Source organism: Conger conger, chromosome 5 (genome assembly GCF_963514075.1).
Source record: "Conger conger chromosome 5, fConCon1.1, whole genome shotgun sequence".
Lineage (NCBI taxonomy): Eukaryota > Metazoa > Chordata > Actinopteri > Anguilliformes > Congridae > Conger > Conger conger.
In genome coordinates, this window is record NC_083764.1 from 31,827,197 (window position 1) to 31,853,695 (window position 26,499).

Below are 26,499 nucleotides of genomic sequence, written 5' to 3' on the forward strand. Positions count from 1 at the left end.
AACAAAAATTATATATATACCACTGTATAAATACTTACGGTATGTGCTATCCGTCATTTGTTTACCTGCCAGGGAGTTTAAAAGCCGGACGGGGGGGAGGGGGGAGGGAATCCTTGGTCAGACATTCTGTTGGAACTGTGAGGAGGAGGGCGTTAGTGTTGTTTTGCACATGCCCGCACAAATTTCAGGCTAATACATCTGGATTTGTTTAACTTCAGACAGGAAGTATGGGATGGGGGAAGGGGTGGTGTGGGTTGGGGATGTCGGGAAGTTGGAAGGGGGGGGGGGCAGCTCTGAGCATTGCATATGCTCAGAGCTGCCAAGAATCTTTTTCATAAACGTTGGAAAAGATTTGCTTGTTTCCAAACTCCAAATAACAGAGCTCCATTTGAAAAAAACTATAAGCACATCGAGGGCTAACCATTCTTAAAAGATAATCTAGAGGTGGTGTATTTTGGAGAAAGAAGACTACCTAGAGACAACCAACAACGTGTTCTGACACAGTAATACTGAACATGAAACCTAAACTTCTTGGATTTTTAGATGCTCTTTCGCATTCGGCAGGCAAGTTCCTGAGTGCATCTAATCAATATTGCTACAAATATGCCAGCATGAAATGGTCTCACATGTGGCATTTTTTCATATGAAGGCTATCCACTTCAATTTGAGAGCCCATGGGGAAGGGGGTAGAGCTACTATTAAAGGGCTCCCCCTCTCCATCTGACCAGGGAAGAAATCAGAACACTGACCTAAAATAACGAAGAGAGTATGGCAGGGGTGGGACTTAAAGGGGAGAAAAGCAGAGAGGAAGATGGGGTGGATTGAGTAGGGCTAGCTGACCACCCTGGACAGCCTCTTCCTAACAACACTTCTGTTTACATAAACAAAGGAAGTTCAGTGTTTTGTCTCTTTTTTTGTCTCCATTTCCTCCTCTGGCTCGAACTGAATTCAGGATCGTATCAAGTTTGAAACTTGAATCTGACAGGGAGCTGAACAAACTGAAATGAACCTTAACAAGCATCAGGATAATGAAAGCAGCTGTTATCACTCAGGACATGGGATCGTCATTGGGGTAGGTGTGAAACTCATTTTTCTGAAAACTTTAATTTCAGGTGGTGTTTGTGGTTGTGAAGTCCACTTCCCTGACGGTCCTTAATAAAGAGTGGGAGGTAACTTCCAAGATTTAGCTTGAACTTTTTCAATATTAGCCGCTCCCTTCAAACAAATTAGGAACTGTATTTTATTACAATTATTATACAGTGGGGTCCAAAAGACCCCACATTGAGACCATATTGAACAGCTGAGGGTAGGGGGCAGGTTTCCATGTAATCCTGGAAATAAACAGAAAGTTTTAGGATTAAAAAAAAATTCTAACAAATGAAAGTTACTTCAAAGCTTTGCAAGAACTACTCGAAGACCAAAGAAAAGCAAGGAGTGCGGGACAATCCACAATCTCCTGACCTTAACCTCATTGAACATTTATGAGGGCACTTGAAGACTGACAAAAGCCAAGCATTCAGTAAAATCACAAGATGCTCTTTGGAACATTGTTAAATAATGCTGGGATAACATCAAGTTTTGCACAAATTTGTGGAGCCTATTCCAACTTGAGTGCATGTTGCCATTAAAGCAAAAGGTGGACATACCAAATACTAAGAAATTCGGGCATTAATGTCATTTTTCAAAGATTACATGTTTCACTCAAATTATTATGCTGATAATATAATTAGTAATGAAAAAGGTTGTATCAAAAAGAATGCAAAACGAAAGCATAATAGAAACATTTTCACTAGTGGTCTCAGACCTTTTGACCCTGTATATTTTGTTATTTCATATTATTTTGGAAATATTTGGTAGAATATTGTTAAATGATATACAGTGTAGATGTTGGTAAACTAACCACTCCATAATAGTTATGTAGCCTCATCACTCACAAGAGTTTACAAGAGTTTATAAACTAAATTCATTCAAGTTATTGCTGGAAATATAGGCCTGCATGATATAATTAATTGTGGGTCTTGACAGTACAACAATAATTATTTTTGTCTATTCTTTCATATAATTATGTTTGGGAAAACATTGTGTGACTTGTAATTCATTTTTTTGAGAGGCGTACATTTTCCCAGACTTCACAAGGCAAAAATGCCTCCAATACATGTCAAAGCAATGAAAACTATAGTGTGAATTTTTACTCTATTAAACGACAAGCAGTTCTGAAAATCTGATTTCAAGATTCATTGAAATGTTATTTATGATTATTGGAATCTATCTGTAAGAGGATTTGTGGATTATTAATATTTTCTCTGTTTTTCTGCCCATGTGGGGTATAATTTGTCCTTTTTTCTGCAAATTAAAATAATATTTGAGTAATTTTATGAGTACATACTCCCATATTGGTACTAACGCTGACCCTTACTAGCTAGCTATTGTTACCTGTTGACTTTCTGAGGTAGCCATCTAAGTGATAAGTGTTGTATATTGCCTGAGTATTATCTCAGTTTATACTCTAAACTACCACATTAATCAGACGGAGACGGACTTGAACAATACAAGGACGATCGTCCATTTATTTACTTCCAGATACAACATGTGACCCGGAGGTCTCTTTTAATCTGAACTGTTAGTAAGGGCACTCGCCAATATTACATTACATTATTGGCATTTGGCAGACGCTCTTATCCAGAGCAACGTACAACAAAGTGCATACCCATAACCATGGCTGAGTGCGCTGAAAACCCTAGAGGGAAGTACAATTTCAATTGCTACCCGTACAAAAAAGATAAGGACCAGGGCCTATTTTTTTTTTTTTTTTTAAACAACAAATAAACAAACAACAAAGCAAAAGTGACCAAACTTAACTATCCAAATACTGCTTACCTAGCCAACTAAAATACCGAAACACTACGTAAATCACAAAGACAACAATTAAGGTTTACAGGGAGGTAGGGAGGGATAGGGAGAGGTGCTGCTTGAAGAGGTGCATCTTCAGTTTGCGCTTGAATGTGGGGAGAGATTGTACAGTTCTGACCTAAACGAGGAGTTCATTCCACCACCGTGGAGCCAGAACAGACAGTAGTCGTGAGCGTGAGGTGGAGGTTCGGAGAGAGGGAGGTGCCAAGCGGCCTGTGGAGGCTGAACGAAGAGGTCTGGCAGGGGTGTAGGGTCTGATGATTTTTTGTAGGTAAGCTGGGGAAGACCCCTTAACTGCTTGGAAGGCTAGCACCAATGTTTTGAATTTGATGCGAGCCATGACAGGCAGCCAGTGGAGGGAAGTAAGCAGGGGGGTGACGTGTGAGTATTTGGGAAGGTTGAAGACCAGACGAGCTGCTGCATTCTGGATAAGTTGGAGGGGTCTGATGGCGGACGCTGGGAGGCCAGCCAAGAGGGAATTGCAGTAGTCCAGGCGGGACAGAACCATCGCTTGGACCAGGAGCTGGGTCGAGTAGGGGGTGAGAAAGGGGCTGATTCTCCGTATGTTGTATAGTAAGAACCTGCATGACCGGGTCACCGCCGTAATGTTCTCGGAAAGGGACAGTCTGCTGTCCATCACCACGCCGAGGTTCCTTGCACTGGGTGATGGCGTGAGTGTGGTATCCCTGAGGGAAATGGAGAGATCCAGGTGGGGAGTAACAGAGTATAACACCCAATATCGCAATATATGACAATAAGTACTAATTAAATTGATTTAATTAAATTAAAGATCATTTTAAAGTTATCTTTTTAGCTTGCCTGTTTTCTCAGGTAATAAAGCATATGATTTCCATTTACAGATCCTAGACCTCTGCAATTATAGTAGCTACATAAGATTGGTGTTTCTACAGTATCTTGAAGTTAAACGCTAACATAATATTTAGCTTTTAATAATGTTAGAATATAATGAGCATTGATCAGTTAATGTTTTCCTGCTTGCAATAGGCTAATAATTAAAATAAATGATTTACCTTTCTTTCCAAATGTTCTGTTGCTTTAATTGCATTGTCCAGCAGTAGTGTCCACCATCTCCTGTTCGAGATTCATCCTCTATGACCTATGTATAACTTTGCGGACCGTGTCAGAAGTCTGTGGTGGCTAGATGCAGTTCTTAAAATAGAATCAGAGTACTGTGGCTTGCTACCACCATTCTGTGCTTGCTATTGACTGGATACTGTTTCAGTGCTGAGCAGGACTTCTGTAATTCTAGGGTGGCCTTCTAGTGATGACCATTTTCATTTGTATGAGAAGTCGAAAAACAGACGAAAAACTACACCCTCTGTAGTTTTTTAGGATAATGCATTTCAATTTGTTTTCTGTGCGTGTCACCTTTGTATTGTTGGCAATTAAAACTCAGGGTAAAACTTTTTTTTACCCTGTGCAGGGTAAAAAAAGAAGCCTATTATTACTGTGGTAACGTTTCCTACCACGAAAGTGTACCCTCTGCTTAGTTTGACAAAAGTCTAGATAGTATCTAGCACCTTATCAAGCCTGGTCTTGAAAACCCTGAGTGTTTTTGCCTCCACTACATGTCCAGGCAAGTTATTCTATGCAGCTTCCACTCTCTGTGTGAAAAATACTTCCTAATGCCTGTGCGGATTTTATCCTTTATATATTTTGGGGCAGTCAGATGCAGTCATATGCAGCAACCCTCCGTGCCAAGTTTCTCCCCCTACTCTTGTTTGCTGACCATACTTGTATCTGCCTCGGGCACCTATTATCGACTACCTACGTTGTGTGCCGACCACCTGACACGCAATCATTACTTTTTCACTTTATTTGAGAGAAGTGAACACCGTTACCAATTGAAATATAAAAATACTCATACTCATATACATTTTGTAATATTAATCTGACCTTGTTTACAATATTAACACTTACACTTACATTACAACAAGCCTGGAATTCCTTAATCGCGACCATTTGTACAGCGCGACAATGAGGCTTCTTGGTTTCTCGGCTGTTTTATTTCTCATCCATAAAGGGCTAAATGAACCTACATTTTATTTACAAAATAACAGTTAACATCAATGCAAGATATGCATTATATGATAATTTCCTCACAGTAAAAGTGAGTAGGCCTACAGGCATGTCGCTGCTTTGTTTTGTGGAAAGGAACTTCAACGTAATCTCAAGAAGTAATGTTAAAGGCACAATTACATTCGCCCTTATAATGATTAGTCTTTAACATATCTTAGTTTTTCAATCCATATAATTAAGGCAAATGAAATGGGAAAATGGGCTGGGTGTTGTAAATACATTTTGTCATGTAAACTGCAGCCTGCATGTAGTTAGCTTCAGGTGCTTCCACAAGGTACATGTGATGATGGTACAAACTAAACTGGTATTTTTGGAAAGCTAAAATATCATAGTGTTGAATTCATGCCACCTTTTATGGCTAAGGGTAGTTCCACGTTTAGCAAAATTGAAAAAAAGAAAGACCACTACTGGAGGTTGATGCTAGCAGAGCGACATCCGACGAAAAAAAAAACCCGACAGAGAATAACAAGGCCATTTTTGTCTACATCACTAGGTACAGAGTGTTACTATTATTTAGTTTATTTTTATATACAGTTACACATATGTTAACATTTTGCTGTAGCCTATTTGTTCCAAGCATAGGCGGGGGGAATATTTTAATCAGGGTACCGGGTTATGCTATTGGGAGTGTATAAAATAAAAATATCTCAAAGTGGAAATCCAGCAGTATTTTAGCTACAGGGCGACTTTTTCTCAGCTTTACATATAGTGTCTGAAAGTCACTATATGCTTTACATATAGTGACACGCTCTCTCGATTTCTAGTGGCAGTGTGTGAGTAGTGGCAAATTAATGAAATGATGGGAACAAATGTGAAGGTTGACTATATACTTCCCTAATCATCTGTTTTCCGTGATGCATTTGGTGCCAAAACTCAAAATAAAGAGATTGTGCAGCTTAGACAACAAGACAAACAACAAAATTATAAGTTTTGTGTTTCTTGGTTTGAATGAAAAGGGTGGCTAGCAGTCATCCCCCCCGAGCCTGCCTAACGTCCGTCACGTGTATGAACTTTGCTTGTTTTCTACTACACTTATTGGACATTTGCTGAATAAAGCCGTGACGGGACTTTATCACATCTCTGTTATCTGAGTCCTGCATTTTGGGTCCAACCCCCACACACCCGTCTCACTGACCTGACTTTCAATGACTATAGTAGAGCCTATCTAAGGAGATCAGTTTTCTTTGCAACTTTGTCAATTATTTTTATTTATTAATTTATTTGCTTTTTTAAATACAAAGGCTTACAATCTCTTAAAAGACATATCCCACTAGATTTAGCACCCTAGTCCTTGCTGGTTATGATGACTCTTATTGTAGACAGATGATTCTGATTCAAAGGCTTTTGCAATGGTAAGTAGCATATGTCTTTTGCAGGACATAATTTGACACTGCGTGACCAAGGGGGTAACATTGCACAGTTCTCAGTTTTACAAAATACTTTAAAAACTGCAGATTTGGAATCTTCAAATACTTGTCTATCATTCAGCTATAAATCCATTATGTGTCACAATGAGAAAATATGAAAAGAAAAGTATAAAATCTACCTAAGTCAGGTCGCATTCCCTGTTGGTCCTCCACATTCTTCTTTGCTGGTGCATCAGCTGTAGCTTTGCAAATGAAATGGTGATGAATATGACATATGTTAATTGACCATTCCTAAGCCCCGCCCACTCTAACAAGCTCGGTTTGAAACACAGTGAGTCTAGTAATTAGACATTTTGTCAAGTTAGGTTGCAGCCTACATGACACAAATTATTTTGGCTACAATAGCTAGCCCATTGTTTCTTCCATCATTCAAAATTAGGAATTTAGTTTTTCTAAACTGTAGGCTACTGACAAATTTAATTGCATTTTCAAACTTTATTTTTTGCCATCTCTATAGTTAAATGTCAACATTGTAAGTCAGATAATGGCCTAATTGCCAAATTAAAGATTTACATTTACATTGACATTGTGCAGTGTACCCTCACAGCTGCAGCTGTAATTAAATCCCTGTAGTTTATGTCCAGGCATGCTGGTCAATCTTGTGTCATTTTTAAAAATGCATCAATTAAAATTATAATTCATGTTTTCATCCCTCTTCCCTATGGCTTCATTGGCATGAAATCTGTAAATATGCTGCTGTTAAGAACAAAGAGTTGTGCACTCAAAATTCTGTGGTCACACAATATTTGCCTGTAATATGATAACAACGGGTCTAGTTTACTATAGGCGACTGGTCTAATTTCATGCCAATACATTACATTAACATTATAGCAGCAGATGCACTTATCCACAGCAACGTACAATAAGTGCAAATCAAACTCAGTGACAAGTGCATTGAGGACCCTAGAGGAAAGTACAAAATCCTCTGGAGGTTCTTTTTTTTAAATTAGCCTACTTTTGTCAGTTTTTGTCGGATGTGAGGTAGGTTGGATGTCGTGCTGCTAGTGCCAGCACAGGGTACATGTATCATTTCTAAAATGCGTAACATAGCATGCAGTGACGTGGTAATGATGATCCACTGGTCTTCTGCTGCTGTAGCCTATCCACTTAGAGGTTTGAAGCGTTGTGTGTTTGGAGATGCTTTTCTGCATATCACTGTTGTAATGTGTGGTTATTTGCATTACTGTCACCTACCTGTCAGCTTTGACCAGTCTGGCCATTCTCCTCTGAACTCTCTCATTGCCAACATGTTTTTGTCCGCAGAACTGCTGGTCTCTGTGAACTCTAGCACGTATAATAAAGTAAAAATGTTCCTAATAAAGGAGTGTATATTTTACTTTTTATACCAAATTGTACAATTGCTGTACAATTTGATCAATACATTTTTTTTTTTGAACATTTATTAAAACAAAAAGTTCCTTGACAGTGAGTCTCACACATACTGTATACAGAAATGATGTCCTATCATTTTAACAAAGAAAAAACAACAGCAAAGAAATTAGCAATATAAAAACCCAAAACAGGGAGAAGAGAAAGGGATCTCCTTTGTACGTCAAATATACTTCACTTTCACCCCAACTTATCCAATTAAATGTTTACAACACATTCATTCTGTTAGAAACACTATAACAGAGGCCCATTTTTCTAAATAAATGTCCATCCGCAGTTGTAGTCTCGCCGTTATATTTTCCATACAGTCCACAGCCCTGAGTCTTTGTGTCCATTGTTCCAGGGTAGGTGGCTCGGGCTTAAGCCAGTTTATGGTAATCATTTTATGGGCTATTGTTCTTCCCCACCCCTTCTAACGATATGTTTCCTAGTACTAGCTGTTGTGGCTCAAATGCTCTGTCAAGATTCAAAATCTTTCCTGTTTCCCTTTTTACCTTTTCCCAAAATAATTGTAATTTAGGACAATCCCAAAAGATGTGAGAAAAGTCCCCTATTAGACCACATCCCCTCCAGCAGAGGGGGGTAGAATTCTTGTTGTAGTTGGATATCACTAAAGGTGTTCTAAAATATCTCAATCTTAACTTCCAACCAAACTCTTTCCAGTTTGGGCTACTCAAGCATTTATGCCAAGACATCCAGGACGTCTCCCACTCATCGTCCGCAATTATGGTATTGGCCTCCAATTCCCATTTACCTTTTACATCTAGTGTGTTATCAGTTGTGTCCATACGAATTCTACTGTATAAACATGATATTATGTTTCTCATGTACGTTTGATCCACCACCATCTCAATCCAGTACATTTCTAAATTAGATGGTAATTTCCTAATTTTGTCCCAATCCGTATGTGACATCAAATAATGTCGTATTTTAAAATATCTAAACAGATCATTGGGCGCAATACCATACTGGGTCTGAAGCTGTGAGAAAGCCCTGAGAGTCGTTCCTTCAAATAACTGATTTACAGTAATCAGACCCTTCTCTGCCCACCTAATAAAACCTTTGTCCAGTTTGGCAGGCAAAAAGTCACCAATAGAAGCAATTTTTGTTGCTCTTGATAAAGACAGTGGTAGATTCAATATTTTTCTTATCCTTGCCCAAACCCTTAAGGTATAATTTACCCATTCATTCTGTATCTTAAGCTTCCTCCATACCTTAGCCCCTAGAAAGGGGAGAACAGAAAGTGATACATTATTTACAGAGCCCTGTTCTATGTGTACCCATTTTGTGCTCATATCTAACCTAATCCACGATGCCAGTATTCTGAGCTGTGAAGCCCAGTAGTAGTTTCTGAAATTAGGCAAAGATAAGCCACCCTTCTCTTTTAGTGCACAGAGAACTTTGAGTCTCACTCTAGGCCTTTTATTCTGCCATATGAATTTAGAAACAAGCCTGTCCAAGAATTTGAATGTAGATACAGGGACCGTGACAGGAAGGGAACAAAAGAAAAACAGCAACCTCGGCAGTACATTCATTCTGATAGTTTCTACCCTACCTACTAAAGATAGATCAATACATTTATAAACAAGAAATATAATAAATAATAAAACAGAAGAACATGAATAATGAAATAATGAAACATAATAAATATACAAGAATAACAAATAAATTGACAGTCAGAAATCAGGAACATTACAGCGTGACCACAAAATCTAGAGTGGATAACTAGTTACGTCTGTAACAAAGTTCTTCACAGCAGCATATTTACAGATTTCATGCCAATTAATTCTATCAGGCAGAAGCCATAGGGAAGAGGGATGAAAACATGAATTATAATTTTAATTGATGCATTTTTAAAAATGACACGATTGACCAGCATGCCTGGACATAAACTACAGGGATTTAACTACAGACTTCAGCAACTGTGAGGTTATACTGCACAATGTCAATGTAAATGTAAATCTTTAATTTGGCAATTAGGCTATTATTAGATGACTTACAATGTTGACATTCAACTTTTAAGATGGCCCAAAATAAAGTTTGAAAATTAAATTACATTTGTCAGTACATATATATATATATATATATATATATATATATATATATATATATATATATATATAGGTATCGGCCGATACACAAGTATCGGTATGGGGAAGAAAAGAAATGGTATCCGAACATCTCTACCTTCCACCCAAGCCAAACTGCCCAATGTCCGGCAATCAGCTACAGACAGAAAATGGTTCCAGAGTCACCTGGATGGCCATCCTTCAGCCTTGTAGGGTTCCTCTCCCCTGATGGAACTGGTGGCCTCTAGAGTTCCACCATTTCCATTAGTGCAGAACATTATAGACACCTATGGTACTCAGGGGGCTAATCTCTTTCTTTGACATATGGGGATAACTGCTATTCAGCAAAGGCAAGTTAACACCAGTGAGACTGTCTTCTGTGGCATCAGATCAGGAGAGGATGGCTTACTGCGAGTAACTTCAGCTCTGTGCTGAGCTAGGGGATCGTAAATGAGAACTAGAAAAAATTCCAGGGAAATTTTAAGTGTGCTGCTGCTGGTGCCCATCCCTCACACAAACGCAGATGTAACCCACAATTTGGCAGAGGCAGAACATACATACAGTTCAACAGCATCACAAACTACAGATAACAAACAACCAAATCAACACCTCTCTAAAATAATAAAAACTTTATAGAATATTACACTGCATTAGTTTTGGTAAATATAAATTACAGTGACAGTTCACTAATGAGCTGAGCTTAGTTAGCCAGTCACCTGACTAGTTAGCCAGTCAGCTAGCTAGCTAGTTAGTCAGTCAGCTATCTAGTTAGCCAGTCAGCTAGCAAGTTAGTCAGTCAGTCAGTCAGTCAGCTAACTTGTTAGTTTGTTAATCAGTTAGTAACAGTCACTTAGTTAATCAGTTAGTCAGACCGTCAGTTAGTTAGTTAAGCTAGCTAGCGCCGAAGCTAACGCTAACTAGCGCGACGAAGCTAACGCAAGCTAGCGCCGAAGCTAGCGCCGAAACTCTGAACATACAAGCATGTCGCAGCCTGCTATGTCTCAGGGCCGTTGCTAAGGCAACCAGCACGCGCGTGTGTCTCTGGTGATTCGTAACCAGAGAGAGAGGGGGGGGGGGGGGATGGGCGGTTGAGTGAGCTGAGTGTGCTGGGCTCGTGCATGTTCTGTGTGTGTGTGAGTCTCTGTCGGTTAGAGATGTAGGAACTAACTTTTGTTTCTGACATGCTCGGGTTTAAACACTTCTCTTTCCAAAACTATACGTCATATCTCTTAGATATTTGAATGAGTGTGAGTGTGAGTGACAGGGTGAAAACATGAACAGTTTGATATATAATATGTCAAGGTACTGTGAAAATTGAAGGAGTAGCGGCAGTTTGTGTGTACAACTTTGTGTAAATGTTTAACTGCGTACAACTTTGTGTAAATGTTTAACTGCTTACGGCCTGAATGCTAGTGGTGAAGCTAACTGGCGCTGGTGCCGAACAAATCCATGTATCTTCAAAAGTATAAGTCAGATCTAATTTATTTTTGTATTTTGAGCGACCCAAGACTTCAATGGCGATTCCGATCTATGAGACGTGTCTGTAGGATTTAAAATGCAGGAGCAGTGACAGTTTATAAATCACCATATTGTGCCTACTTTACGCCGCAGTTGACGCTTCAGATAACATTGGAGTCAATGAGAGCTGGATCCGGCACTCTCTGCACTTTTGGGCGACTTATTAAAAAACCGTGAGTCCTATCTCAATGGAAGTAACATTGAATGAGAGAGGACAAGTTTCTCTACATTTTGATGTATAAATTGTTGTTGTAGAGTAGAAGCTGTGGGAGTAAGATGAGAATGTCTTGAATATTTTTGATGAAATTTAGAAGGGCTGAATGCTAGAGTGGGTGATGTCACCGCACTCTAAAGCCACGCTGAAAATCTGAAAATCTCAAAAATTTCATAAAACATAAACTGTGATTTTGTAAAAACCGTAGAAGAATTAAATAAAATTAAATAAAATTATGAAGTATGGCTGAGAATATTAAGGTGTGTGCTTTTGCACTACAAAGCTCTGCTTTGTATTGCAATGCGCAGCACACAATTAAATAAAATTAAATAAAATTAAATAAAATTATGAAGTATGGCTGAGAATATTAAGGTGTGTGCTTTTGCACTACAAAGCTCTGCTTTGTATTGCAATGCGCAGCACACAATTAAATAAAATTAAATAAAACTAGAAAAAATTCCAGGGAAATTTTAAGTGTGCTGCTGCTGGTGCCCATCCCTCACACAAACGCAGATGTAACTAGGGAGGGCAAAGTGGAGCTTTAGAATGTAGACCGCTGTGTGTGCACGTGAGCTCGCCAATAGGTTTCTCACAGAAAACGTAATTTGTCCACTTTTTTACTTTACAGTAGAGGTGATCAAACTTACAATAACTAAGTGCTAGTGTGTTCTAAGCCTTTACTGGTCCCTGTACGATGTTAGCATGATGTAGCTAGCATACGCGAATAGCACAAAGCCATACAATTTGCTTTTTAACGGCACTTGGTCATTCGAACGATATAAATAAAAGCATTCGATTAAGTTCGACGGCACCGGAATTTTCTGTCGTACCGTCCATAAATGGCAAAAGTCCCACCATAGGATTTATTTAAATCTTTAAAAGTTATACATTTTCTGAATCGTCATTAATTCATCTTGTTTCTATCAGTGATTCGGCGTGATCGGACAGTTCTGTAGCTATGTAAATGACGTCAGAAGGATACAGCACTGTTATTTGCTACCTAAACTTTGACGCACGCTCGAGAGCGTTAACATGATTGAAGTCTGACATGTCTATTGTCAAAATCCATTGAAACTATGAAAAAGTAACCAGGGACTTTGGACTTATAAGGCTGGACATACCGAGTACCCAGCAAAAATATTGACCTGGCTCCAGTCACACTTTTGACAGTTCGAACTGCCACCAACTGCCATGTATGAGCGCGTGAAGTAAACCAGCAAAAGCTATTGTTGTGTCACCATTTTCGAGCTCCATATACGTAAAGAATGGAATGGCAGTGAAATCTGCCTGTTTTTCGGTGCCGTCGGGGTCCAGCATTTAACATTGATGGAATGCTGGTAAAATGAGCGCTTAAAAGCCACAAAACAGTCATTTTGTCACATTAAATTTGAACCTAAGCAGAATTATTGTCCACCACACGTTAATTTAAGGTTAAACTGAGATAATAATCATAATATTCATGCTGATTTCCGGAAATAAATTTTTTGGTTGTCCTCCCTAATGTAACCCACAATTTGGCAGAGGCAGAACATACATACAGTTCAACAGCATCACAAACTACAGATAACAAACAACCAAATCAACACCTCTCTAAAATAATAAAAACTTTATAGAATATTACACTGCATTAGTTTTGGTAAATATAAATTACAGTGACAGTTCACTAATGAGCTGAGCTTAGTTAGCCAGTCACCTGACTAGTTAGCCAGTCAGCTAGCTAGCTAGTTAGTCAGTCAGCTATCTAGTTAGCCAGTCAGCTAGCAAGTTAGTCAGTCAGTCAGTCAGTCAGCTAACTTGTTAGTTTGTTAATCAGTTAGTAACAGTCACTTAGTTAATCAGTTAGTCAGACCGTCAGTTAGTTAGTTAAGCTAGCTAGCGCCGAAGCTAACGCTAACTAGCGCGACGAAGCTAACGCAAGCTAGCGCCGAAGCTAACGCAAGCTAGCGCCGAAACTCTGAACATACAAGCATGTCGCAGCCTGCTATGTCTCAGGGCCGTTGCTAAGGCAACCAGCACGCGCGTGTGTCTCTGGTGATTCGTAACCAGAGAGAGAGAGGGGGGGGGGGATGGGCGGTTGAGTGAGCTGAGTGTGCTGGGCTCGTGCATGTTCTGTGTGTGTGTGAATCTCTGTCGGTTAGAGATGTAGGAACTAACTTTTGTTTCTGACATGCTCGGGTTTAAACACTTCTCTTTCCAAAACTATACGTCATATCTCTTAGATATTTGAATGTGAGTGACAGGGTGAAAACATGAACAGTTTGATATATAATATGTCAAGGTACTGTGAAAATTGAAGGAGTAGCGGCAGTTTGTGTGTACAACTTTGTGTAAATGTTTAACTGCGTACAACTTTGTGTAAATGTTTAACTGCTTACGGCCTGAATGCTAGTGGTGAAGCTAACTGGCGCTGGTGCCGAACAAATCCATGTATCTTCAAAAGTATAAGTCAGATCTAATTTATTTTTGTATTTTGAGCGACCCAAGACTTCAATGGCGATTCCGATCTATGAGACGTGTCTGTAGGATTTAAAATGCAGGAGCAGTGACAGTTTATAAATCACCATATTGTGCCTACTTTACGCCGCAGTTGACGCTTCAGATAACATTGGAGTCAATGAGAGCTGGATCCGGCACTCTCTGCACTTTTGGGCGACTTATTAAAAAACCGTGAGTCCTATCTCAATGGAAGTAACATTGAATGAGAGAGGACAAGTTTCTCTACATTTTGATGTATAAATTGTTGTTGTAGAGTAGAAGCTGTGGGAGTAAGATGAGAATGTCTTGAATATTTTTGATACAATTTAGAAGGGCTGAATGCTAGAGTGGGTGATGTGACCGCACTCTAAAGCCACGCTGAAAAACTGAAAATCTCAAAAATTTCATAAAACATAAACTGATTTTGTAAAAACCGTAGAAGATATCAAAAAGTGTCTTTAGACCAACACAGTTCAAAGTCTTGTGACCCGTTTAAACCTTTAATCACGTTTCTGCAACAAAGTATGACGAAGTGGTGTGGCTCCAAAGAGGGGTGGGTTTGATCAATTTGTGAGATTTTTTTTTACGAATTCTCATTCATTCCTATGGGCAAAATTCGGTCGGTTTTTCGGATTTTGGAAGAAAACGAGATGTCGCAGACTTGAGAAAAGTCTTTCCCATTGATTCCCGTCTATTCCGGTCGTTTTGATATATATCTTGCCTGGGATTTCTCAAAGCTGTGGGAGGAGTAGCATGCCAAACTTTTGAAGGAAGAAAATTAAATAAAATTAAATAAAATTAAATAAAATTAAATAAAATTAAATAAAATTATGAAGTATGGCTGAGAATATTAAGGTGTGTGCTTTTGCACTACAAAGCTCTGCTTTGTATTGCAATGCGCAGCACACAATTAAATAAAATTAAATAAAATTAAATAAAATTATGAAGTATGGCTGAGAATATTAAGGTGTGTGCTTTTGCACTACAAAGCTCTGCTTTGTATTGCAATGCGCAGCACACAATTAAATAAAATTAAATAAAACTAGAAAAAATTCCAGGGAAATTTTAAGTGTGCTGCTGCTGGTGCCCATCCCTCACACAAACGCAGATGTAACCCACAATTTGGCAGAGGCAGAACATACATACAGTTCAACAGCATCACAAACTACAGATAACAAACAACCAAATCAACACCTCTCTAAAATAATAAAAACTTTATAGAATATTACACTGCATTAGTTTTGGTAAATATAAATTACAGTGACAGTTCACTAATGAGCTGAGCTTAGTTAGCCAGTCACCTGACTAGTTAGCCAGTCAGCTAGCTAGCTAGTTAGTCAGTCAGCTATCTAGTTAGCCAGTCAGCTAGCAAGTTAGTCAGTCAGTCAGTCAGTCAGCTAACTTGTTAGTTTGTTAATCAGTTAGTAACAGTCACTTAGTTAATCAGTTAGTCAGACCGTCAGTTAGTTAGTTAAGCTAGCTAGCGCCGAAGCTAACGCTAACTAGCGCGACGAAGCTAACGCAAGCTAGCGCCGAAGCTAACGCAAGCTAGCGCCGAAACTCTGAACATACAAGCATGTCGCAGCCTGCTATGTCTCAGGGCCGTTGCTAAGGCAACCAGCACGCGCGTGTGTCTCTGGTGATTCGTAACCAGAGAGAGAGAGGGGGGGGGATGGGCGGTTGAGTGAGCTGAGTGTGCTGGGCTCGTGCATGTTCTGTGTGTGTGTGAGTCTCTGTCGGTTAGAGATGTAGGAACTAACTTTTGTTTCTGACATGCTCGGGTTTAAACACTTCTCTTTCCAAAACTATACGTCATATCTCTTAGATATTTGGATGTGAGTGACAGGGTGAAAACATGAACAGTTTGATATATAATATGTCAAGGTACTGTGAAAATTGAAGGAGTAGCGGCAGTTTGTGTGTACAACTTTGTGTAAATGTTTAACTGCGTACAACTTTGTGTAAATGTTTAACTGCTTACGGCCTGAATGCTAGTGGTGAAGCTAACTGGCGCTGGTGCCGAACAAATCCATGTATCTTCAAAAGTATAAGTCAGATCTAATTTATTTTTGTATTTTGAGCGACCCAAGACTTCAATGGCGATTCCGATCTATGAGACGTGTCTGTAGGATTTAAAATGCAGGAGCAGTGACAGTTTATAAATCACCATATTGTGCCTACTTTACGCCGCAGTTGACGCTTCAGATAACATTGGAGTCAATGAGAGCTGGATCCGGCACTCTCTGCACTTTTGGGCGACTTATTAAAAAACCGTGAGTCCTATCTCAATGGAAGTAACATTGAATGAGAGAGGACAAGTTTCTCTACATTTTGATGTATAAATTGTTGTTGTAGAGTAGAAGCTGTGGGAGTAAGATGAGAATGTCTTGAATATTTTTGATACAATTTAGAAGGGCTGAATGCTAGAGTGGGTGATGTGACCGCACTCTAAAGCCACGCTGAAAAACTGAAAATCTCAAAAATTTCATAAAACATAAACTGATTTTGTAAAAACCGTAGAAGATATCAAAAAGTGTCTTTAGACCAACACAGTTCAAAGTCTTGTGACCCGTTTAAACCTTTAATCACGTTTCTGCAACAAAGTATGACGAAGTGGTGTGGCTCCAAAGAGGGGTGGGTTTGATCAATTTGTGAGATTTTTTTTTACGAATTCTCATTCATTCCTATGGGCAAAATTCGGTCGGTTTTTCGGATTTTGGAAGAAAACGAGATGTCGCAGACTTGAGAAAAGTCTTTCCCATTGATTCCCGTCTATTCCGGTCGTTTTGATATATATCTTGCCTGGGATTTCTCAAAGCTGTGGGAGGAGTAGCATGCCAAACTTTTGAAGGAAGAAAATTAAATAAAATTAAATAAAATTAAATAAAATTAAATAAAATTAAATAAAATTATGAAGTATGGCTGAGAATATTAAGGTGTGTGCTTTTGCACTACAAAGCTCTGCTTTGTATTGCAATGCGCAGCACACAATTAAATAAAATTAAATAAAACAAGAAAAAATTCCAGGGAAATTTTAAGTGTGCTGCTGCTGGTGCCCATCCCTCACACAAACGCAGATGTAACCCACAATTTGGCAGAGGCAGAACATACATACAGTTCAACAGCATCACAAACTACAGATAACAAACAACCAAATCAACACCTCTCTAAAATAATAAAAACTTTATAGAATATTACACTGCATTAGTTTTGGTAAATATAAATTACAGTGACAGTTCACTAATGAGCTGAGCTTAGTTAGCCAGTCACCTGACTAGTTAGCCAGTCAGCTAGCTAGCTAGTTAGTCAGTCAGCTATCTAGTTAGCCAGTCAGCTAGCAAGTTAGTCAGTCAGTCAGTCAGTCAGCTAACTTGTTAGTTTGTTAATCAGTTAGTAACAGTCACTTAGTTAATCAGTTAGTCAGACCGTCAGTTAGTTAGTTAAGCTAGCTAGCGCCGAAGCTAACGCTAACTAGCGCGACGAAGCTAACGCAAGCTAGCGCCGAAGCTAACGCAAGCTAGCGCCGAAACTCTGAACATACAAGCATGTCGCAGCCTGCTATGTCTCAGGGCCGTTGCTAAGGCAACCAGCACGCGCGTGTGTCTCTGGTGATTCGTAACCAGAGAGAGAGAGGGGGGGGGGATGGGCGGTTGAGTGAGCTGAGTGTGCTGGGCTCGTGCATGTTCTGTGTGTGTGTGAGTCTCTGTCGGTTAGAGATGTAGGAACTAACTTTTGTTTCTGACATGCTCGGGTTTAAACACTTCTCTTTCCAAAACTATACGTCATATCTCTTAGATATTTGAATGTGAGTGACAGGGTGAAAACATGAACAGTTTGTGTGTACAACTTTGTGTAAATGTTTAACTGCGTACAACTTTGTGTAAATGTTTAACTGCTTACGGCCTGAATGCTAGTGGTGAAGCTAACTGGCACTGGTGCCGAACAAATCCATGTATCTTCAAAAGTATAAGTCAGATCTAATTTATTTTTGTATTTTGAGCGACCCAAGACTTCAATGGCGATTCCGATCTATGAGACGTGTCTGTAGGATTTAAAATGCAGGAGCAGTGACAGTTTATAAATCACCATATTGTGCCTACTTTACGCCGCAGTTGACGCTTCAGATAACATTGGAGTCAATGAGAGCTGGATCCGGCACTCTCTGCACTTTTGGGCGACTTATTAAAAAACCGTGAGTCCTATCTCAATGGAAGTAACATTGAATGAGAGAGGACAAGTTTCTCTACATTTTGATGTATAAATTGTTGTTGTAGAGTAGAAGCTGTGGGAGTAAGATGAGAATGTCTTGAATATTTTTGATACAATTTAGAAGGGCTGAATGCTAGAGTGGGTGATGTGACCGCACTCTAAAGCCACGCTGAAAAACTGAAAATCTCAAAAATTTCATAAAACATAAACTGATTTTGTAAAAACCGTAGAAGATATCAAAAAGTGTCTTTAGACCAACACAGTTCAAAGTCTTGTGACCCGTTTAAACCTTTAATCACGTTTCTGCAACAAAGTATGACGAAGTGGTGTGGCTCCAAAGAGGGGTGGGTTTGATCAATTTGTGAGATTTTTTTTTACGAATTCTCATTCATTCCTATGGGCAAAATTCGGTCGGTTTTTCGGATTTTGGAAGAAAACGAGATGTCGCAGACTTGAGAAAAGTCTTTCCCATTGATTCCCGTCTATTCCGGTCGTTTTGATATATATCTTGCCTGGGATTTCTCAAAGCTGTGGGAGGAGTAGCATGCCAAACTTTTGAAGGAAGAAAATTAAATAAAATTAAATAAAATTAAATAAAATTAAATAAAATTATGAAGTATGGCTGAGAATATTAAGGTGTGTGCTTTTGCACTACAAAGCTCTGCTTTGTATTGCAATGCGCAGCACACAATTAAATAAAATTAAATAAAATTAAATAAAATTATGAAGTATGGCTGAGAATATTAAGGTGTGTGCTTTTGCACTACAAAGCTCTGCTTTGTATTGCAATGCGCAGCACACAATTAAATAAAATTAAATAAAACTAGAAAAAATTCCAGGGAAATTTTAAGTGTGCTGCTGCTGGTGCCCATCCCTCACACAAACGCAGATGTAACCCACAATTTGGCAGAGGCAGAACATACATACAGTTCAACAGCATCACAAACTACAGATAACAAACAACCAAATCAACACCTCTCTAAAATAATAAAAACTTTATAGAATATTACACTGCATTAGTTTTGGTAAATATAAATTACAGTGACAGTTCACTAATGAGCTGAGCTTAGTTAGCCAGTCACCTGACTAGTTAGCCAGTCAGCTAGCTAGCTAGTTAGTCAGTCAGCTATCTAGTTAGCCAGTCAGCTAGCAAGTTAGTCAGTCAGTCAGTCAGTCAGTCAGCTAACTTGTTAGTTTGTTAATCAGTTAGTAACAGTCACTTAGTTAATCAGTTAGTCAGACCGTCAGTTAGTTAGTTAAGCTAGCTAGCGCCGAAGCTAACGCTAACTAGCGCGACGAAGCTAACGCAAGCTAGCGCCGAAGCTAACACAAGCTAGCGCCGAAACTCTGAACATACAAGCATGTCGCAGCCTGCTATGTCTCAGGGCCGTTGCTAAGGCAACCAGCACGCGCGTGTGTCTCTGGTGATTCGTAACCAGAGAGAGAGGGGGGGGGGGATGGGCGGTTGAGTGAGCTGAGTGTGCTGGGCTCGTGCATGTTCTGTGTGTGTGTGAGTCTCTGTCGGTTAGAGATGTAGGAACTAACTTTTGTTTCTGACATGCTCGGGTTTAAACACTTCTCTTTCCAAAACTATACGTCATATCTCTTAGATATTTGAATGTGAGTGACAGGGTGAAAACATGAACAGTTTGATATATAATATGTCAAGGTACTGTGAAAATTGAAGGAGTAGCGGCAGTTTGTGTGTACAACTTTGTGTAAATGTTTAACTGCGTACAACTTTGTGTAAATGTTTAACTGCTTACGGCCTGAATGCTAGTGGTGAAGCTAACTGGCGCTGGTGCCGAACAAATCCATGTATCTTCAAAAGTATAAGTCAGATCTAATTTATTTTTGTATTTTGAGCGACCCAAGACTTCAATGGCGATTCCGATCTATGAGACGTGTCTGTAGGATTTAAAATGCAGGAGCAGTGACAGTTTATAAATCACCATATTGTGCCTACTTTACGCCGCAGTTGACGCTTCAGATAACATTGGAGTCAATGAGAGCTGGATCCGGCACTCTCTGCACTTTTGGGCGACTTATTAAAAAACCGTGAGTCCTATCTCAATGGAAGTAACATTGAATGAGAGAGGACAAGTTTCTCTACATTTTGATGTATAAATTGTTGTTGTAGAGTAGAAGCTGTGGGAGTAAGATGAGAATGTCTTGAATATTTTTGATACAATTTAGAAGGGCTGAATGCTAGAGTGGGTGATGTCACAGAGTGGGTGATGTCACCGCACTCTAAAGCCACGCAATACACACCCATTATAAAATCTGAAAATCTCAAAAATTTCATAAAACATAAACTGTGATTTTGTAAAAACCGTAGAAGATATCAAAAAGTGTCTTTAGACCAACACAGTTCAAAGTCTTGTGACCCGTTTAAACCTTTACTCACGTTTCTGCGACAAAGTATGACGAAGTGGTGTGGCTCCAAAGAGGGGTGGGTTTGATCAATTTGTGAGATTTTTTTTAACGAATTCTCATTCATTCCTATGGGCAAAAATCGGTCGGTTTCTCGGATTTTGGAAGAAAACGAGATGTCGCAGACTTGAGAAAAGTCTTTCCCATCGATTCCCGTCTATTCCGGTCATTTTGATATATATTTTGCCTGGGATTTCTCAAAGCTGTGGGAGGAGTAGCATGCCGAACTTTTGAAGGAAGAAAATTAAATAAAATTATGAAGTATGGCTGAGAATAATAAGGTGTGTGCTTTTGCACTACAAAGCTCTACAGAGCTTTGTATTGCAATGCGCAGCACACAATTAAATAAAATTATGAAGTATGGCTGAGAATATTAAGGTGTGTGCTTTTGCACTACAAAGCTCTGCTTTGTATTGCAATGCGCAGCACACAATTAAATAAAATTAAATAAAATTAAATAAAATTATGAAGTATGGCTGAGAATATTAAGGTGTGTGCTTTTGCACTACAAAGCTCTGCTTTGTATTGCAATGCGCAGCACACAATTAAATAAAATTAAAATTAAATAAAATTATGAAGTATGGCTGAGAATATTAAGGTGTGTGCTTTTGCACTACAAAGCTCTGCTTTGTATTGCAATGCGCAGCACGCAATTAAATTAAATTAAATTAAATTAAATTATGAAGTATGGCTGAGAATATTAAGGTGTGCTGCGCATTGCAAGGAAGAAAATTAAGTAAAATTAAATAAAATTTTATAAAATTATGAAGTATGGCTGAGAATATTAAGGTGTGTGCTTTTGCACTACAAAGCTCTGCTTTGTATTGCAATACGCAGCACACAATTATGAAGTATGGCTGAGAATATTAAGGTGTGTGCTTTTGCACTACAAAGCTCTGCTTTGTATTGCAATGCGCAGCACACAATTAAATAAAATTAAATAAAATTAAATAAAATTATGAAGTATGGCTGAGAATATTAAGGTGTGTGCTTTTGCACTACAAAGCTCTGCTTTGTATTGCAATGCGCAGCACACAATTAAATAAAATTATGAAGTATGGCTGAGAATATTAAGGTGTGTGCTTTTGCACTACAAAGCTCTGCTTTGTATTGCAATGCGCAGCACACAATTAAATAAAATTAAAATTAAATCAAATTATGAAGTATGGCTGAGAATATTAAGGTGTGTGCTTTTGCACTACAAAGCTCTGCTTTGTATTGCAATGCGCAGCACACAATTAAATAAAATTAAATAAAATTAAATTAAATTATGAAGTATGGCTGAGAATATTAAGGTGTGTGCTTTTGCACTACAAAGCTCTGCTTTGTATTGCAATGCGCAGCACACAATTAAATAAAATTAAAATTAAATAAAATTATGAAGTATGGCTGAGAATATTAAGGTGTGTGCTTTTGCACTACAAAGCTCTGCTTTGTATTGCAATGCGCAGCACACAATTAAATTAAATTAAATTAAATTATGAAGTATGGCTGAGAATATTAAGGTGTGCTGCGCATTGCAAGGAAGAAAATTAAGTAAAATTAAATAAAATTTTATAAAATTTTATAAAATTATGAAGTATGGCTGAGAATATTAAGGTGTGTGCTTTTGCACTACAAAGCTCTGCTTTGTATTGCAATACGCAGCACACAATTATGAAGTATGGCTGAGAATATTAAGGTGTGTGCTTTTGCACTACAAAGCTCTGCTTTGTATTGCAATGCGCAGCACACAATTAAATAAAATTATGAAGTATGGCTGAGAATATTAAGGTGTGTGCTTTTGCACTACAAAGCTCTGCTTTGTATTGCAATGCGCAGCACACAATTAAATCAAATTAAAATTAAATCAAATTATGAAGTATGGCTGAGAATATTAAGGTGTGTGCTTTTGCACTCCAAAGCTCTGCTTTGTATTGCAATGCGCAGCACGCAATTAAATAAAATAAAATAAAATAAAATTAAATTAAATTATGAAGTATGGCTGAGAATATTAAGGTGTGCTGCGCATTGCAAGGAAGAAAATTAAGTAAAATGTAATAAAATGTAATAAAATGTAATAAAATTTAATAAAATTTAATAAAATTTAATAAAATTATGAAGTATGGCTGAGAATATTAAGGTGTGTGCTTTTCCACTACAAAGCTCTGCTTTGTATTGCAATGCGCAGCACACAATTATGAAGTATGGCTGAGAATATTAAGGTGTGTTCTTTTGCACTACAAAGCTCTGCTTTGTATTGCAATGCGCAGCACACAATTAAATTAAATTAAATTAAATTATGAAGTATGGCTGAGAATATTAAGGTGTGCTGCGCATTGCAAGGAAGAAAATTAAGTAAAATTAAATAAAATTTTATAAAATTTTATAAAATTTTATAAAATTTTATAAAATTATGAAGTATGGCTGAGAATATTAAGGTGTGTGCTTTTGCACTACAAAGCTCTGCTTTGTATTGCAATACGCAGCACACAATTATGAAGTATGGCTGAGAATATTAAGGTGTGTGCTTTTGCACTACAAAGCTCTGCTTTGTATTGCAATGCGCAGCACACAATTAAATCAAATTAAAATTAAATCAAATTATGAAGTATGGCTGAGAATATTAAGGTGTGTGCTTTTGCACTACAAAGCTCTGCTTTGTATTGCAATGCGCAGCACGCAATTAAATAAAATAAAATAAAATAAAATAAAATTAAATTATGAAGTATGGCTGAGAATATTAAGGTGTGCTGCGCATTGCAAGGAAGAAAATTAAGTAAAATGTAATAAAATTTAATAAAATGTAATAAAATTTAATAAAATTTAATAAAATTTAATAAAATTTAATAAAATTATGAAGTATGGCTGAGAATATTAAGGTGTGTGCTTTTCCACTACAAAGCTCTGCTTTGTATTGCAATGCGCAGCACACAATTATGAAGTATGGCTGAGAATATTAAGGTGTGTGCTTTTGCACTACAAAGCTCTGCTTTGTATTGCAATGCGCAGCACACAATTAAATTAAATTAAATTAAATTATGAAGTATGGCTGAGAATATTAAGGTGTGCTGCGCATTGCAAGGAAGAAAATTAAGTAAAATTAAATAAAATTTTATAAAATTTTATAAAATTTTATAAAATTTTATAAAATTATGAAGTATGGCTGAGAATATTAAGGTGTGTGCTTTTGCACTACAAAGCTCTGCTTTGTATTGCAATACGCAGCACACAATTATGAAGTATGGCTGAGAATATTAAGGTGTGTGCTTTTGCACTACAAAGCTCTGCTTTGTATTGCAATGCGCAGCACACAATTAAATAAAATTATGAAGTATGGCTGAGAATATTAAGGTGTGTGCTTTTGCACTACAAAGCTCTGCTTTGTATTGCAATGCGCAGCACACAATTAAATCAAATTAAAATTAAATCAAATCATGAAGTATGGCTGAGAATATTAAGGTGTGTGCTTTTGCACTACAAAGCTCTGCTTTGTATTGCAATGCGCAGCACGCAATTAAATAAAATAAAATTAAATTAAATTAAATTAAATTATGAAGTATGGCTGAGAATATTAAGGTGTGCTGCGCATTGCAAGGAAGAAAATTAAGTAAAATTTAATAAAATTTAATAAAATGTAATAAAATTTAATAAAATTTAATAAAATTTAATAAAATGATGAAGTATGGCTGAGAATATTAAGGTGTGTGCTTTTCCACTACAAAGCTCTGCTTTGTATTGCAATGCGCAGCACACAATTATGAAGTATGGCTGAGAATATTAAGGTGTGTGCTTTTGCACTACAAAGCTCTACAGAGCTTTGTATTGCAATGCGCAGCACACAATTAAATAAAATTAAATAAAATTATGAAGTATGGCTGAGAATATTAAGGAGTGTGCTTTTGCACTACAAAGCTCTGCTTTGTATTGCAATACGCAGCACACAATTATGAAGTATGGCTGAGAATATTAAGGTGTGTGCTTTTGCACTACAAAGCTCTGCTTTGTATTGCAATACGCAGCACACAATTATGAAGTATGGCTGAGAATATTAAGGTGTGTGCTTTTGCACTACAAAGCTCTGCTTTGTATTGCAATGCGCAGCACACAATTATGAAGTATGGCTGAGAATATTAAGGTGTGTGCTTTTGCACTACAAAGCTCTGCTTTGTATTCCAATGCGCAGCACACAATGACTGTATCATGAAGAGGAAAAGGGGGTCACAGTAGCGAGTTCTGGGCTGTGGTTAACTGAGTCAGGAATTTTGATCCTGATATGTCATGATGAAATGACAGACCAAAAATTTTGTAATAGGGAAATACATCTTTCCCAGCCTGAGAAGTACAGAGCTGTCCGCAGTCCTGGAGAATTTGTTTTGCTCGGTTTACAAAATATAATCATCAATTTATCCGAAATCCCTTTATAATAGACCACAGTTGACAGTTAGCTAGCCTAGCACTTAACAATGGAGGCAACAGTTAGCTTTCTGAATAGGGAAAAGGCCTTTTAACTTTGTAACGTTAGCTAAATGGTTAGTTTACGACACAGAAGAATGACCAGATGCGTTATAAATCTTGGTATAGTCAGATAACTTTGCTTCATGGCAGTAAGTTACTCACAGGAAAGAAACGCTTTTAATGGATGGCTAGCTAGCTAACTAGCACAATTCTCTAACTAGCTTGTACTTTTATTTGTCATAGTACAAAATACAACCAAACTGTATCCACAAACCAGTTATAGTAGACTACAGTTAACGTTAATACTTAACACTCAAGGCAAATTATCTAACAACAGTTAGGATTTGCTTCCATGAGCCCCAAAAAACCTTGTTAGCTTCAGTTCGATCTAACCGCCTTGCAGCCAAGTGCTTAACGAAGTTAAACAAATGGGGGAAGTCCCTCTCTGTCCCCTAATGGCAACAAAGATTTTTGCCTTAAAAGCAAATCCTCTTGAAATGTGGGTTTTTAAATGTGAACTAATATTAGCTTCCCACTTAAAAGCGCAAGTAAATTATTTTTCTCTCCACACCACAGAGGAAACAACTCCAAAAACCACTCAATATGCTCTGCTTCGTCTCCTTCCCATTCTCTCCAACACAGCACCACAAACAGGAAATGTTTAAGTGCTTATCAGACATGTAAACCACCATAGTTCAGCCCTGTTATCATAGAGTTTGGTGGTTCAACAACAGCAGAGTTGCCCTCATTGATGCTGCTGATCGCAGCAGAATCACTTCTTCAGAAGCATCTTATCTGCTCAAGTTCAAATGCCTCAAATCCATTGGATGGTGCTTCATTCCACAGTAAAGTAATGATCCCAATCATATACCAGTGCTCTTTCTTCTTAGTGATCTTTCAAACAGTTTATTTTGGAAGGCATACCTCTGACTCATTTTGTCTTATTTCTCAGCCTCATAATGGCTTTCTTGACTGTCATTGGCACAACTCTGGGCCTAAGGTTGACAAACGGCAATAACAGTCTCCAAAGGCAATGAAACACTCAATATGAGTCTTATACCTGCACTAAGGAAGTGATTGAATACACTTGACTATTCAGAAGCAGCTGAGAAGCCAACCATCCAATTACATTTGACCCGTAAAATGAAGGGGGGATTACATATAAAAAGTGATGTGATTCATACACTCATCACCAGATATGAATATAAATACCCACAAAGGGGACAGTCTTTGCTTTAACCTCCCATTTATTGTTCCATTTCAAATCAAATGTGACTTCAGAGGCAATTGAACAGAAATTCTCCCAACTGTCCAAATA

At 38.1% G+C, this 26,499-nt stretch overlaps 1 protein-coding gene across 2 annotated transcripts in view; it reads left to right on the forward strand.

The window, feature by feature from the left end:
- The first annotated feature begins 821 nt into the window (after positions 1-821).
- The window catches only part of LOC133129820 (ras and Rab interactor 3-like), a 68,508-nt gene continuing 42,830 nt past the window's right edge, over positions 822-26,499 (forward strand). For both annotated transcript variants that reach the window (XM_061244160.1, XM_061244161.1), the window contains exon 1: positions 822-1,072. In XM_061244160.1, coding sequence (XP_061100144.1) covers positions 1,029-1,072 — 44 coding nt within the window. In that variant the 5' untranslated portion in view covers positions 822-1,028. The remainder of the gene's footprint in view (positions 1,073-26,499) is intronic.